A 14794-nucleotide genomic window follows, 5' to 3' on the forward strand; every position below is an offset into this window, starting at 1 on the left:
GATGGAGGGCATAAACATTTTGAGTTAGGAAAATCCTCAAAAGATCTTATGCTGGTGCCGCTCGATGTGGAGGAGGAGCAGCTCCCCCTGGATAACTCATTCAAAAGGTATATTTTTTGTAATCATTATTAATTTACTGACAGCGGAGTCGTTAGCTATGTACTAGTTTTTGTGTCATATAAAAAGACCAAGTTTACACCTACACCATTTATAAACCAGATTCAGCAGATTCTATTATGGATTTCTCACTTTCATCTTAATTTTAAACTATAGGCTCCCATTTAAACAGCCTATTACTGCTACAGCTTTCTCTCTACCTGCACTGGTCACTTTAGAGTTACTTTTTTTTAGCTTTGCCTTTGCTAAACCACTGTCAACATAGGAATATTGTTATTGGTACTATTATGATCTATAGCCTTTGCACTTGCACTTTTTGTCAATGGGAAACAGGTTTTTACGTTGATGCTTAAACATGTAAAATCACGTATGAAATGAGTGGATGAGAATAACCTAAGAAATAGCACTTATTTATATCTAATGCAGGGTTTTCCAATGTGGTGCTTGGGACTAACAATAGGTATGTTTTGACCCTTTAACTGTGTACAAGCTCATTATGTTTTGTTGTGGTTGTCGGCAGTTGTTTGTGTTGATAATTTGAGGGTTGTGAAGTGAAACCTTGGGAACCCCTGCTCTAATATACTGTACTGGTGAACTTCTGCAGTTTGGACCTGAAATGGCGTAAAATGAACAGTGTCTTTGTTTCTTCTGTCTTCGGATTTTTAAGTCTTTCCAAACTATGAATTAACTTTTGATTTTAAATAAATCTTTTAAATGCTTTTGAGTCAAGTATTCCATGTTTTTTTTTTCTTTTTTCTTTCATGTTGTATTTTTTTTGGCCACTAGATATCAGTGCTCTTTAGCAAACAAGAGGAGTCTCCCCATAATCTGCTCTGTGAGAGTTGGCCTTTTAGTTTGGTTGTTTCACAGGAGATTAGAGAAATAGATCTGTATGTAAATCAGTGTCTCAATACACCATGTAGGCTTGGGCTGTACTCAGTCACATCAGCAATTATTGTTGTGCATGATGCATACATATCGTATCAAAGCACCTGTATCTTGCTTGTTTGACAGAATTCACACACTAATCTGCAACATAAAGCTTGACTTGCTGATCATATTCAGTCTAATAATATCCATAACACAAGGGCACTCTTTATGTTGGACTAACATCAAAATTGCCATAACCTGTGGAGTCCCCCAGGGGTCAATCTTGGGACCCCATAGGGCGTGCAATGCATCCTCAACTCAATCCACAGATATGCTGCATTTCTTTTAAAAAACGGTCAGTAAGATTTAACTCCAAAAACACACTTTTTGGGGGAAACCTGTCTTTACTTGCAGTGTCATTTACTGTAATAATGTTCATGACAATAAAGTTGTTGATATGATTTACTATGATTGCTATCTTGGGTGCAATCAATGCACTGATGGGGCCCTGTGAGGGGGGATCCTGAAGTCCTACTTAAAGACTTTAGACTTTGAACTTGAAAATGTGTGGTAAGAAGATAATGGACACTTAAGAGACTCCACCCTCTTTTCTGACCTGACTCCATTATTTTAAGTGGGGAAAAGTCATTTATTATTTTCATAGTTTTCTAGTCCCACTTTGAAAACTATTTGACCTTCCAAGTACCACCAGGTCGTGTATCCCATTTGAAACCAAAACTACTAAAGATTTTTTAAATTACTCAATCAAAGCATTGAATCAAAGGCTAATGTAGTGTCACTTCCGCTTGCGCACAGTCGTCCCTTGCAGTCCTCCCTGTCCCTTAGCGGCCCCCTCTTACAGCACACAGAGGCGTTTACTTTCGTTTTCCAGAAAGCCAGCCTCACTGCTCAGCTGAAAGTTTAATAACTCTCTGCCGGCTCCGGGACAGGCAGAGGAGGGAGATCTGCGGACCTGTCCCACATAAGACGATAATTACCCGGAAATGTGAGTCAGCAAATGGTTATTACTATTGATTTTGGACTTTGTTATCATTTTGTTTTTATTTATGTGAGATGGAATCGGACTTTTATTGCTATTTCCGTTCATTACTAGCATAAACCGCTGTTGATGCAGTTTACAGTAAAAGTATGCAGAAAGTATGCTGTGTTGTACTTAAGTATCTGTTTAACTGAGCCGACAGGTGGTTTCCATCCTCTGGTTCCCAAGCCACCCATAGAGCCCCACTACAGTGCACAAAAGTTAGATGAATACTGAATAGACACATATTTAGTGATACAATTGGATGAGCCATATTAGATACTCAGTTATAACATGTTTTCATGACTTTCTGCCTGAAAGTTGTAAAACAAGTTTATCAACTCATCCCTGTGGGAAACTTTGATGCTATAAATGGCTTTTGATATTGGGAATGAGTTTGTGCCACAACTAACAATTCAGTTTCCATGTGGTCCCTCTTTCACTCTCTATAAATAAATCTTGACTTTGCACTTTCTTATATGCAGAAGTATGGCAGAGCTGGAGCTGTACTCGTACCAGGAGGAGGTCGTTCAGAGAGCTCTTCAGGGAGAAAACATCATCATCTGGTTACCGACTGGAGGAGGCAAAACCAGGGCAGCAGTCTATGTGGCACAAAGACACCTGCAGACAAAACCCAGGGCTAAAGTAGTCGTTCTTGTCAACATGGTACGCACATTTCACAATAATACAACTTTTACAAATGGATCTGTAATGGTGAATCTCAATAGTTATAACCTGCTGCATGCACAGTGGGAAGAAATAGTAAGTACACGATATTTTGAAGAAAAACCTGAGATATTCACAACAGCGTGGAATAAGTGACCCCTGTATTATAAAGAGCTGGCTGACCCTTCTTTTGCAGCTGTAACCAGGCCCGCCTTATCCAACGGGCTAGCAGGGGCTGGAGCCCAGGGGCCTACTATTGTCAAGGGCCTATCAGAATTAAAGAAAAAAGGAAAAAGAAAAGATGATTCGTCGATTTCTATGTCAATCACTTCACTTCACGCTGTGTACCTGGAGTAGGCCCGCCCTTCTTGGCCCAGAGGGCCTATCAGATATAATCGAATTCCATAATATTGTAATTTGTTTGTTTTACCTGTCAATCACATACTGCAGCGACAACTGACCAATTGGTTAGAATTTGTCATCGCATCGCATTGATACTATGACAAATTCTAACCAATCCAAGCGCATAGAAAGACGTAACTTATGTAGTAACGCATCTATTCACTTTCACACTTCTTGATGGCGACTCGTAGCGAGGGACAGAAATGTCAGGGAAGGAAAAGATTGAGAGCGGTGCACAGAAAAGAAAGACGCAAAAGGAGAAGGAGCGTCGTGATAAAGAGCTGATGAGCCATATGCCGAAGCTAACGGGCTTTTTAAAATCAACACCCAGAGGTGGAACCAGCGCCGCGGACGCAGGCTCCTCCACAAGCCTCGGCGAACTGGCACTGCAGCCGCTGCAGCCAGCGCCCCTGACACAGGAGGCGCAGGCCGCGCAGCTGACAGCGAGAGCGAAGAGGAGATTGTTGGCTCTCAATCCGGTGAGGAGGAGCTGCTAGAGGAGGTGCCACTGCCTTCCCCGTATAGCCAACCCAGCCTTCAACCAGTAGCTATGCAGCTGCCATTTCACCGCTACGCCCAGACGAGTCGGGGGGGGGGAGAGCGCGGACCAGTTAGGAGCAGAGAAGGAAAAAGGCGCCGCTGAAGCAGACCTCCTCCCGCAGCAGGAGGAGGAGTGGAAGAGGACTCGAACATTGTGGACCCTTTGAACTCAGACCCTGTTCGATGGCTGGGGTCCTTTTCAAAGCTTTCATTGGTAAAATCTCGCCTGAGGTCAGGGATGCACCAAGAGAGACTTAGCCATCTTTCACTGATGTCACTTGAAAATGACATCGTTCGTGACTTGGACTTTACGGACATAATTAAAGACTTCTCAGCCAGAAAGTCAAGAAAAAGACCTTTTTAAGATGTATAGCTATGCTCATTTTTATTATTTCTGCCATATTTTTGAAGCATGTTTTCTGTTTGCAAGAGACAGTCTGTTTTTGTTGAGTTGTAGTTTTTTTTTAAATTTGTATTAAAGATAGAGATTTTGATACACATTGCAAGATGTCATTTAACATTTATTTTTGACACATGTAGGAGTTGCAGGTTGGGTTTTTTATTGGATTTAGGGTTAGGGTTTGCGCTGAGGGGGGGCCTACAATTCTGTTCAAGCCCCGGGGCCTATGGGTAGGTTAAGGCGGGCCTGGCTGTAACTGCTTTTCTGTAGTTGCAGATTAGACGCTCACAATGATCAGGATGAATCTCGGACCATTCCTCTTTGCAAAACTGCTGCACTTCAGCGAGATTCAGGCAGTGTACTTACTTATTCCACGTTCTCCTGTGAATGTTTACATGAAATAGCCAAAATAAATATATAATAAAATTAAAATCAGACACTGTTTAATCATTCCTGTGATTTTGATGAAGATTAGACCACATTTAGTGACCAATTTAGGCAGAAATGTGAGAAATTCCAAACTTACTTTTTCTTCACACTGTATGTTTTGCAGAGTTTTAGTATAATAATTTGTGTGTTTTGTAGGTGCACCTGGTGGAGCAGCACTGCTCTAAGGAGTTCGGCCGGTTCCTGGGGAAACAGTACAAGGTGCTGCCGGTCACTGGGGACTCCAAAGAGAAGGACTTCTTTGGGAACGTGTTGAAGGAGTCTGACGTCATCATCTGCACGGCTCAGATTCTCTACAACTCCATGATCAACGATGAGGAGGATAAACACGTGGAGCTGTCCGGTGAGCCCTCAAAACGCACCTGCTGATGTCATGAGGTGGTGGAGCTCTTCTTCTATACTGGTGTGCTGTGAGCTGCGTCCTGATTTGAACTTATAGTACAATACAAAAAAAAGAACAGTCTATGCATCTTGGAGACCTGCCATGTAATGTGGCTGACAAGGCATTGCCATTTCATTCGTAAAAGTACAGTCAAACTTTCATTAGAGAAAGTTAAAGGTGACTTCCTCGGCTACACACAGTTTCTGTCAAAAGTAGGATCAATGCCCAACTAGTTCAAACGGCTCAGATGAAGGGACAAAAGAAAGTAACGTTTTTAACTTGGAGAGTGATTTGCATTAGATTATATTATTTGCCTCCTCCTTTGTGTAATGATATATTGTTCACATGCTGATCTTCATTTAAATGCTTTGTGGCATGTACTGTATTTGTTTATTGGGTGGGGCAAATCCAAACAAATACATTACATGAAAGCACAACACATGCACATGCAGTAGGTAACTTTGGAAAACTCTGGTGCAACTCAAGTGTTTACTATGTAATACAATATTGCACACATAATACAACTTAATAATTTATACAAAGACAGACCCTGCATGAAAATGGTCCTTTGCCAAACACCCTTCAGCGCCTCTGGGCAGAGTGTCACCAACAAAACGGCATTTAAGTACTAATAGTCTAAATCTGAAACAGGGTTTGCATCCTAATTTAGCTACTTTTACTGTGTTTGTTCCAGACATCACTTTGCTGATCATCGACGAGTGCCACCACACGCACAAGGACTCGGTGTACAGTAAGATCATGAGCTGTTATGTGAAGAAGAAGATGAAGAACCAGGGTCCACTGCCACAGATCCTGGGCCTCACAGCCTCTCCTGGTACGGGCGGCAAGAGGACCCCAGAAACCGCTGTGGAGCACGTTCTCACGGTTAGATTTATATAGTTTTGTCCTAAACTACATTATGTAGCAGAGTAGTTGGCTCTCCTGTCTTTATTGGGCAGGTTCCAAATGTGCATTATCTATGAGGCCAAAGATAAAACAAAGAAAATTCGTTTTTTAAATTATTACTGTTTTTCTGCGGCCCAATGGCAAATGTGTCCTGGCCCGGGAGCAGTCCCCGGCCCGGTGGTTGGGGACCTCTGATATAGATACCAAAAAAGAACTCACTTCTCAGCACTAATGAAATGCAATGTGGGATGAGACCAGCAGAGGGCAGCACATGATGAACATGTTTCTATGTTTCTGCCACTCACTAAATGCTTCTAGATTTGCGCCAACATGGATTCCGCCATAGTCTCCACGAAGAACTTCCTCCCAGAGCTGCAGCAGAAAGTGCCCAGGCCTCGCAAAGAGTTTAAAATCACTGAAAGGAGACCTGTGGTACAGTCATTCTCATTCATTAATTTCAAATAAATATTAACCTAACCTCCATTCTTCATAATTTTACTTATGTTCATTTTCCCTGTAACTTATTGAGGCTTGACTGTTTGTTTGCTCAGGACCCTCTGGGAGATCACATAAAGGGGATGATGCTTAAAATCCATGAGTTTCTGGACTTGCCGCGGGACGTCCAGCTAAGGGAGTGCGGGACACAGGAGTATGAGCAGGATGTGATCGAACTCGAAAAAAGGGGTAAGAAGAATGTGGCATTGATAGGGTGACCAGATGTCTGATCCCTCTGTACCATGTTCTGTAGATTTTCAACCTCTGCCCCAGGTGGCCCAGATTTTTTTTTAACCAGCACCTCTCACATGCCTTTTCAGAGACTTGTATTTCTGCAGAAGTTAGCAGGCCTCCTTATACAAAAATATACGTGTGAGTCATGACGGACAGATACAGAGCCTTGTCTATCCGTCCCACTCAGCTACAATTACAGAAACAGGATCCCTAGTTACACACACCTCTCTCTGCTTCTGGGTGGACACTGACACCTGTTCGCTTCTCTCTTAACTCATTGACTGCCAATGACGTCTATAGACGTCAATTGAAATCCGAACGTTGACTGCCAATGACGTCTATAGATGCCAATTAGGTTTTTCATTGAAACAGCTGCAGCAAAGCCTTGAGCATGTCTGGTGTTAAAATCTTTGTTGTGCTGCCTAATGCTGCCACCGAGTGACTTGAGTGACTAGGTGGCAGCATTGCTCTTTCGTTTTCTCAGCTTTTTGGTCAGAAAACAGCATTTTGGGTGATTTCACCTATTTTCTACGGACGATTACTACAGAATGGAAAGAGGTACAAACAAACTTTTTTGTAGGTGAAAGAAGAGAGTCTAATATTTCTTTTGGTGAGTTTCATGTTGACATAGACCCAGACCTACACTTTCTGTGGGTCTTAAAAAAAAGTCAAAATCCTGAAAAACCTCTTCCAGTGGGGAGCTCTCTGATTTGAAAATGGCTGGCAGTCAATGAGTTAATACACAACCGTTCACACGTATTTAAGTCTTGGGGAGAAGAAGTAGAGAGTTTGGCAGATGGAACTAAACCAGAACCATAGATGTTAAAAAGAATAGACAACTCCCCCTCACTCCTAAAGTGGGCATAAGGCGGGATCTTTACTGTAGACTCGGGCCTCCAGGGGTGCATAGTTTGGTTGTAGCCGCGCCCGCGCCATTAGCTCTAATGCTAGCAGCCTGTCAATCAAAGTCAGGCCTCATTAGTATACAAGTTTATGAAAACCTGCCTGGTCCCTTTATATCTAACTAACCCAGCGTTATCACAGGAGCAATATCTAGCTGTAGAAAGTTTAGGAAAATTAAAAACCAGCCATTGAAGTCATTTTTAACGTGTCTAAAGTGCAGTGCTTTCCAATGGGGGGCTTGCGCCTATACGGAGGTACAACAGCAACGGTGACCCCTAGTGTCGCCTGCAGCCATTGACCAGAACATAACAATGACCAGCCGATCTTTAAAACCTCTTTTCCTTCAGGAGTGAGTGAGGACAACAGAGTGATGGTCGTGTGCGCTCTTCATCTGAGGCAGTATAACGACGCTCTCCTCATTAACGACACGCTCCGAATGATCGATGCCTACAACTCCCTCAGAGACTTTTACGCGGACACCACGCCCATGGACGGAAACAGAACTGACCTCTTTTTGGTGGGATTATTTGAAGGTAAATAATAATCTAAGAAGCATTTGCTTGAAGAGAGAGGCTATTTTCTTCCATATATTAGAAAAATAATAAAATGTATGTGTCAGATAATATTTAGTTTTGAATTGTTAATTGCTATGGAATTCATACCAATTTTTCATCACTTGAGACCTATTGAACTATCCTTAAGTCAGTTTCAATGTACCGTTTCTCTCACAGAGAATCAGGAGGAGCTGAGCAGGTTGGCAAATGATCTCAGCTGTGAGAACCCCAAAATGGGTAAACTGGAGAGCACTCTTCTGGAGCAGTTTGTGTCCAAAAAGGACTCGAGAGGCATTCTCTTCACTGAGATGCGTAAGAGTGTGCACTGTCTGTATGAGTGGATCCTGGAGAATGCAGCGCTGCAGGGAGCTGGCATCAAAGCGGCCAAACTGATCGGAGCCGGCAACATGATGCAGGTACTGGGCATTTGAAAATAGATTGCAATAACTTAGTTGTCTAACATGCACAATGATGGCAGAAATGTGTCTTTGACTTGTACAGTAATAATCCTTTAACCTGCTACTTGCCGTCCCCTTTGATCAGGGAATTAGGGTTAGGAACAGCAAATGTCATGTAAGTTGTGTTTCACTCACACAGATCTTACACAACATGTGGCAGATGACAGGTTTTATTGTTAGGATTAGGTTTTGGGAGTTAAAACCGTTTAATTCTACGTGTCTCGATTCTGGAGAAATCCTAAGCTTAGCAGAGGCTAGTCTTGATCAAAATCCTAGGTTTTTTTTAGATATCGCGTATTTTATGAAACATGCGCCGTTTGAGCCTTTTACTTTTGGGTAAAGCCAAACTGGAGAAAAGGTGCTGGGTTCAGGTGGGGCTTAAAGGCATAGGCCACCGTTTTCACTTACCTTAGCTTAGACGAGTTCATTTGTACCTGTCTGGTCTTCACCTGTGCCTTCAATCACGTAAACACAGCATTTAGCCTCTCCTCCTCTCCTCTATAGCTCCAAACGAGGTCAAGATAGAGGCTACCAAGGTCTTCCACGTTTTCCCTAGTTAAATATGGTTACATGAAGTGGTACACTACAAAAGCATAATTACACAAAATTAAACAATGTGGATTTTCTAAGCGGATAAAAAGGGGAACTATATTGTAAGACGTAATAATACCAGGAGTAGTTGTAAAGTGAAGATATTACTGCACAAATTTACATTTACATATTTGTTTTCATTGTACAGCAATGGATTTGGGAAATATGAAAAGAACAAAAATAGGAGTTGTTTTAAGTAGTGTTATCAGTTAAACAGATTTGTATCTTCTGTCTCCACTCAGTGGGGAAAAGTGGGCTGAACAGACAGGAACTGTAGTACAGCACTCAGAGACTCTGCAGCGGCTGTAGCGCCTCTGAGTTCACACAAGTTTGATCAAACACTGCCCAGAACGAGCTGCTCTGCGGGAATGAGCTTCGGCTCCTGGTTCAGCAACGTGACTCCTAAAAGTCTCCTTGGAAAAGAAAGCACCTCACGAACCACCACATCACCAGAGAAAAGAAGCCATCTAAATGCACACACAGTTCATCAGATATAAGTCAAATAAGGTTCAGTAGCAGAAAGAGCGAAATGAGGCTGATAGACAGAGGGCTGAAGGAGGACAGAGCAGGCGCTCCGAACTGAAGTCAGATCTGGTGTTGAGTGAGAGGCCGGTGTATATTCTGTAGCGCCACAAATTATTAGATGAAATCAGATGAAATGTCCAGGGCAGGGCTGCCCAACCTTTTTTGACCCAAAACTTTTGTGTTGCAGAAGGAACAGGGAGAAACCATTCGTAATTTCCGCTGTGGCTCTCTTAACATCCTCATCGCCACTTCCATCGCTGAAGAAGGCCTCGATATCACAGAATGCAATTTTGTGGTGCGCTACGGTCTGCTGACCAATGAAATTGCTCAGCAGCAGGCGAGTGGGCGGGCCCGAGTGCCGGACAGTGTGTACTCACTGGTGGCTCAGAGAGGGGGCCGGGAGCTGGTTAGAGAACGGATCAATGAGTATCTGGAGGAGCTGACCAAGAAGGCTGTGGCTAAAGTGCAGGAGATGAACAACCATGACTTCAGACAAAAGGTTAGTACATATTAGAGTGTGGATCGAGCCGATTTTTTCTGTACGAGACCGACAGAGCAAATAATTGCACAATTGCAGGGATAGGCAAGTTTGCGTCATGGAGGGCCGATTTTCATCATTGTCAAAACACCCATGGGCCGAACCTCAACATTGTGGCCTAAAGCAAAGGACTATTTTCTGCAAATGTCAATGTTTTACATCAGTGGTTCCCAAGTGGCAGGGCTTTGGGACCCACCATTCACCTCGGATGACAAGCCGAGGACCCAAATAAAACTGTAATTTGTCATATATTGTATAGAATATTGTATTTTCCACACAAGTTATTGTTGAACAAGCAGTAGATCTACTGTACTATATCCCTTTAAGACTGAAATTATGATCAAAACAACCCAATAATATTCATTTTAACTTACACAGTTAGTGTTTCCATGTAGTTTCATATGGAAAACATTGAATCAAATTTCCCTATAGACTCGCAACCCACTGAAAATGGTTCCGTGACCCACTTTTGGGTCCTGACCCACCAGCAGAGAATCACTGTTTAACATTATATGACCAAGCGTGATGTTCTGACTGGACATTTTTGAAATACTGACACTATTTCTCGCATTTTTAGACTACTTTAACAGGTATTTGATCTTTTATTTGCATAATAATGTTTCTCAAAATCATCTTGGGGGCCAGAGGTTCTGTGCTGGAAAGCCGGATTGGGAATGAACAGAGACTTCATGCGCTTCCCGAGTCCGGCCAAGCCCGTCAGGTTCCAATGGGTCCTGTCGGACTTCGGTCGGGTTTCCACAATCTAGTACATGTCAACTAAGATAAAACTGACAAAACATTTGGACTTGTGACTTGACTTGACTGAGAATACGTTTGCACCTGTGCAGATAAGTCAGGTGCAAAGGCAGGAGACGGCTCTCCGCAAATTGGCCGAGCAAAAGAATGACGACAGGAGGCACCGCTTTGCTGCAGCTGACGTTCAGCTGAAGTGTCGCAACTGCTTCAAGTGTGTGGCCTCTGGGAGTGACATCCGACTGGTGGAGGGAATGCACCGTGTCAACATCAACCCTGAGTTCAAGTAAGTTCTGAGATGGACCGAAGAATTTATTAAACAACATAATAATGTTTTTTTTTTCCTTTACAGAAATGAGTACAAAGTGGGAGCAGATTTTGTTTTGCAAAAGCAATTTGAAGACTGGGAACCAGGCCGTAAGATTCTCTGCAACAATGGCAACTGCAACAAGGTACGTTTAGCATTTTTACTTTTATTCTATCAAATAGATTAAATCATAGATTAAATCATGAATGTTCAGTATGTTTATAAATGCATATTTTTAATGTTATTACCACCACCACATTAATAGGTTTGAGCCCTGTGACTGGCTCAACATTGTCCAGTGCATACTTTTTTCCAACACCCATAGTTGAGTTCTTCATGTAAAGCCTGTGCATTGAGTTGCCTTGTGTACGAAATGCGCGGTATAAATAAAGTTGCCTTGCCTTGCATTGCCAGAGAAACAAAGAGTTTTCTCTCAATCCATTTATGCAGACAACAGAGCATTATCAAATACATGTACAGTTGTACCCAGTAGGGGGCAGCAGAGGGACAAGAGGGTTCAGCTTTCCTGAAAGCTTGGTGGATGTTGTCTTTCAGCCAGTTGGACCAGTCTCTTATTGAGACTCCACAGTCTTCTCCCTGAGGCACAACTGAGGAGGCTGTGAAATGAATGTGGCATGTCCATCTGAGATCACCCTTTCTGCTCTGCTCCAGGAAAACCCATCAAACAGGCCCTGTCCAGATCATTGTTGAGCCAAAAACACAACAGTCTCACACAGTCGACTGAGACTTTAATTAGCAAAATTACATTTCACGTCACAAGAAAACAGAAACAAAAGAGAGACGTTTCTGCATGTGAGCATGCGACACCGTTGTAACAAACATAACCCAAAACATAAATGATATCACGGATATAATGTAAAATTCCTCTCTTTTAGGACTGGGGACATGAGATGAAGTACAAGGGCGTTGCTCTTTTGCCGAAGATTAAAATTTACAACTTCGCTCTGCTGACTCCAGATGGACAGATCACGGTGAAGAAGTGGAAAGATGCTCCGTTTCCTGTTGAGGACTTTGACTTCATCACGTATTGTGAAGACCAATTTCCCGACATCCTAGACCTAGACTGAAATATCCTCTGTAACAGGTTGTGTTCACATTTTACAAATGATTTCTGACAAAATCTCTGATGGGCATAAACATTTTGAGTCAGGAAAATCCACAAAAGATCTTATGATGGCTCCTCTTGATGTGGAGGAGGAGCAGTGACTCTACTTTGAGCTTCCCCCTAAATCTTGCATTTTTTTAATCATTATTATTTCACTGACAGCCGAGTCGTTTTTTTGTGCTAGTTTTTGTGTCATATGAAAAGACCATGTACTTACACCTACACCGTTCATAAACCAGGTTCAGATCTTCACATTTTGATTTAGTTCCTGCAAAATCTATTATAGATTTCTCACATTCTCTTCATGTCAATTTTAAACTCCCAAGTAAATCACTTTACTAGACAGGAGTTACTCTTTAAGCTTTGCTTTTTTGTACAATTATAATCTATAGCCTTTGCACTTGCACTTTATGCCAGTGGGAAACAGGTTTTTACATTGTTGCTAAAATATGTAAAATCCTGTATGAAATGAATAGATGAGAATAACCTAAAAAAGGAGGACGCATGATCAATAGGCTTATTCATATCTAAAGAATAAGTGCCAATTTGGTGATTTGGATAAACAATAAATATTACGCCACAACAAATCAAGATTTTATTCACAAGGTTATAGTGTGGAGTGAAACTGGGTGAGACTTTGGATGGGTGCTCCGTCTCAGATCCGTCTCCATCTCTTCGGGATCCCCCCTGGAATCAGAGGAATCAGTGCTGAAAATAAGGGAGGATGGGGGTCGACAGGTTCAGACAAACTGAGATGACAAGGCTTGCTTGGTATATATGGCTCATGGTGTATATGGCTCATGGTGTATATGGCTCATGGTGTATATGGCTCATGGTATATATGGCTCATGGTGTATATGGCTCATGGTGTATATGGCTCATGGTGTATATGGCTCATGTATATATGGTTCATGGTATATATGGCTCATGGTGTATATGGCTCATGGTGTATATGGCTCATGGTGTATATGGCTCATGGTGTATATGGCTCATGTATATATGGTTCATGGTATATATGGCTCATGGTGTATATGGCTCATGGTGTATATGGCTCATGGTGTATATGGCTCATGGTGTATATGGCTCATGGTGTATATGGCTCATGTATATATGGTTCATGGTATATATGGCTCATGGTGTATATGGCTCATGGTATATATGGCTCATGGTGTATATGGCTCATGGTATATATGGCTCGTGGTGTATATGGCTCATGGTGTATATGGCTCATGTATATATGGCTCATGGCGTATATGGCTCATGGTGTATATGGCTCATGGTATATATGGCTCATGGTGTATATGGCTCATGGTGTATATGGCTCATGGTATATATGGCTCATGGTATATATGGCTCATGTTGTATATGGCTCATGGTGTATATGGCTCATGGTATATATGGCTCATGGTGTATATGGTTCATGGTATATATGGCTAATGGTATATATGGCTCATGGTGTATATGGCTAATGGTGTATATGGCTCATGGTATATATGGCTCATGGTGTATATAGCTCATGGTATATATGGCTCATGGTGTATATGGCTCATGGTGTATATGGCTCATGGTATATATGGCTCATGGTGTATATGGCTCATGGTATATATGGCTCATGGTATATATGTCTCATGGTGTATATGGCTCATGGTATATATGGCTCATGGTATATATGGCTCATGGTATATATGGCTCATGGTGTATATGGCTCATAAGTGTGATAGGTTGAAGCATCGTCCTGCTCCTCCTCTTGTGGTTGTCATCAGTTGTTTGTGTTGATAGTTTGAGGGTAGCATGTGAAAACCTTGTGAACCCCTGCTCTAAGACAGTGGTTCCCAAAGTGGGGGTCGCGAGGCCTTGAGGGGGGTCCCCAGATGATTTCAAGATGAAATAAAAATGAAAAATGCTACGTTTTTTAGTAAAAAATTTTAAATGTAAAACAGCATATCATTTGTGAAATCCAGTCAAATATTTAAAACAAACTGTTTAAATACATGTCAAATTGATCTTAAACTGTTTTTCTGACTTAAAGTAGCATAAGATGCAATAACTTTATGCAATGGGAGTCCCAAGTTGTTTACGTGTCAGTTTTTGGGGTCCCAGCCAAAAATGTTTGGGAACCCCGGCTCTAAGATACTGGAGAACTTTGCATACAGTGCATATAAAAGGTCTAGCACTAACATGATAAACGATTTAGTTTTATGTGGTGAAAATGTAAACATTTTAGAAGTAAAATCACCACAAAGACTTTTTCTCGTGCACTTCTTGTCTTTGTCACGTTTTTAAGTCTTTCTAAAGTATGAATGAACTTTCTGATTAATTTAAATAAATCTTTTAAATGCTTTTGAGTCAAGTATTTCATGTTTTTTTCATGCTGTATTTTTTTGGCCACTAGATGTCAGTGCTCTTTAGCAAACAAGAGAAGGCTCCCCTTAACCTGCTCTGTCTGTGATACCTGCAAAGGCCTTTTAGTTTGGTTATTTCACAGGAGATTCGAGAAATAGATCTGTATGTAAATCAGTGTCTCAATACACCATGTAGGCT

General features: G+C 41.8%; 1 protein-coding gene across 3 annotated transcripts; it reads left to right on the forward strand.

Moving 5' to 3' along the window:
• Positions 1–1877: 1877 nt before the first annotated feature.
• Positions 1878–12303, forward strand: LOC306968872 (ATP-dependent RNA helicase DHX58-like). Of its 3 annotated transcripts, XM_079564434.1 has the most exons (13): positions 1975–1993; positions 2512–2538; positions 2625–2692; positions 4620–4824; positions 5558–5748; positions 6088–6201; positions 6321–6453; positions 7749–7934; positions 8133–8371; positions 9717–10028; positions 10916–11106; positions 11173–11272; positions 12024–12300. In XM_079564434.1, the coding sequence occupies exons 3-13, from the start codon at positions 2690–2692 to the stop codon at positions 12213–12215; spliced, it is 1866 nt and encodes a 621-aa protein (XP_079420560.1). In that variant the 5' UTR covers positions 1975–1993; positions 2512–2538; positions 2625–2689; the 3' UTR covers positions 12216–12300. The 3 variants fall into 3 exon arrangements, with proteins under 3 accessions (XP_079420558.1, XP_079420559.1, XP_079420560.1); XM_079564432.1 differs by having other exon boundaries at positions 1878–1993; positions 2512–2692; positions 12024–12302; XM_079564433.1 differs by having other exon boundaries at positions 1918–1993; positions 2515–2692; positions 12024–12303.
• The last annotated feature ends 2491 nt before the right edge of the window (positions 12304–14794 follow it).

This window comes from Gobius niger, assembly GCF_951799975.1.
Source record: "Gobius niger genome assembly, chromosome: 10".
NCBI classification, from domain to species: Eukaryota; Metazoa; Chordata; class Actinopteri; order Gobiiformes; family Gobiidae; genus Gobius; species Gobius niger.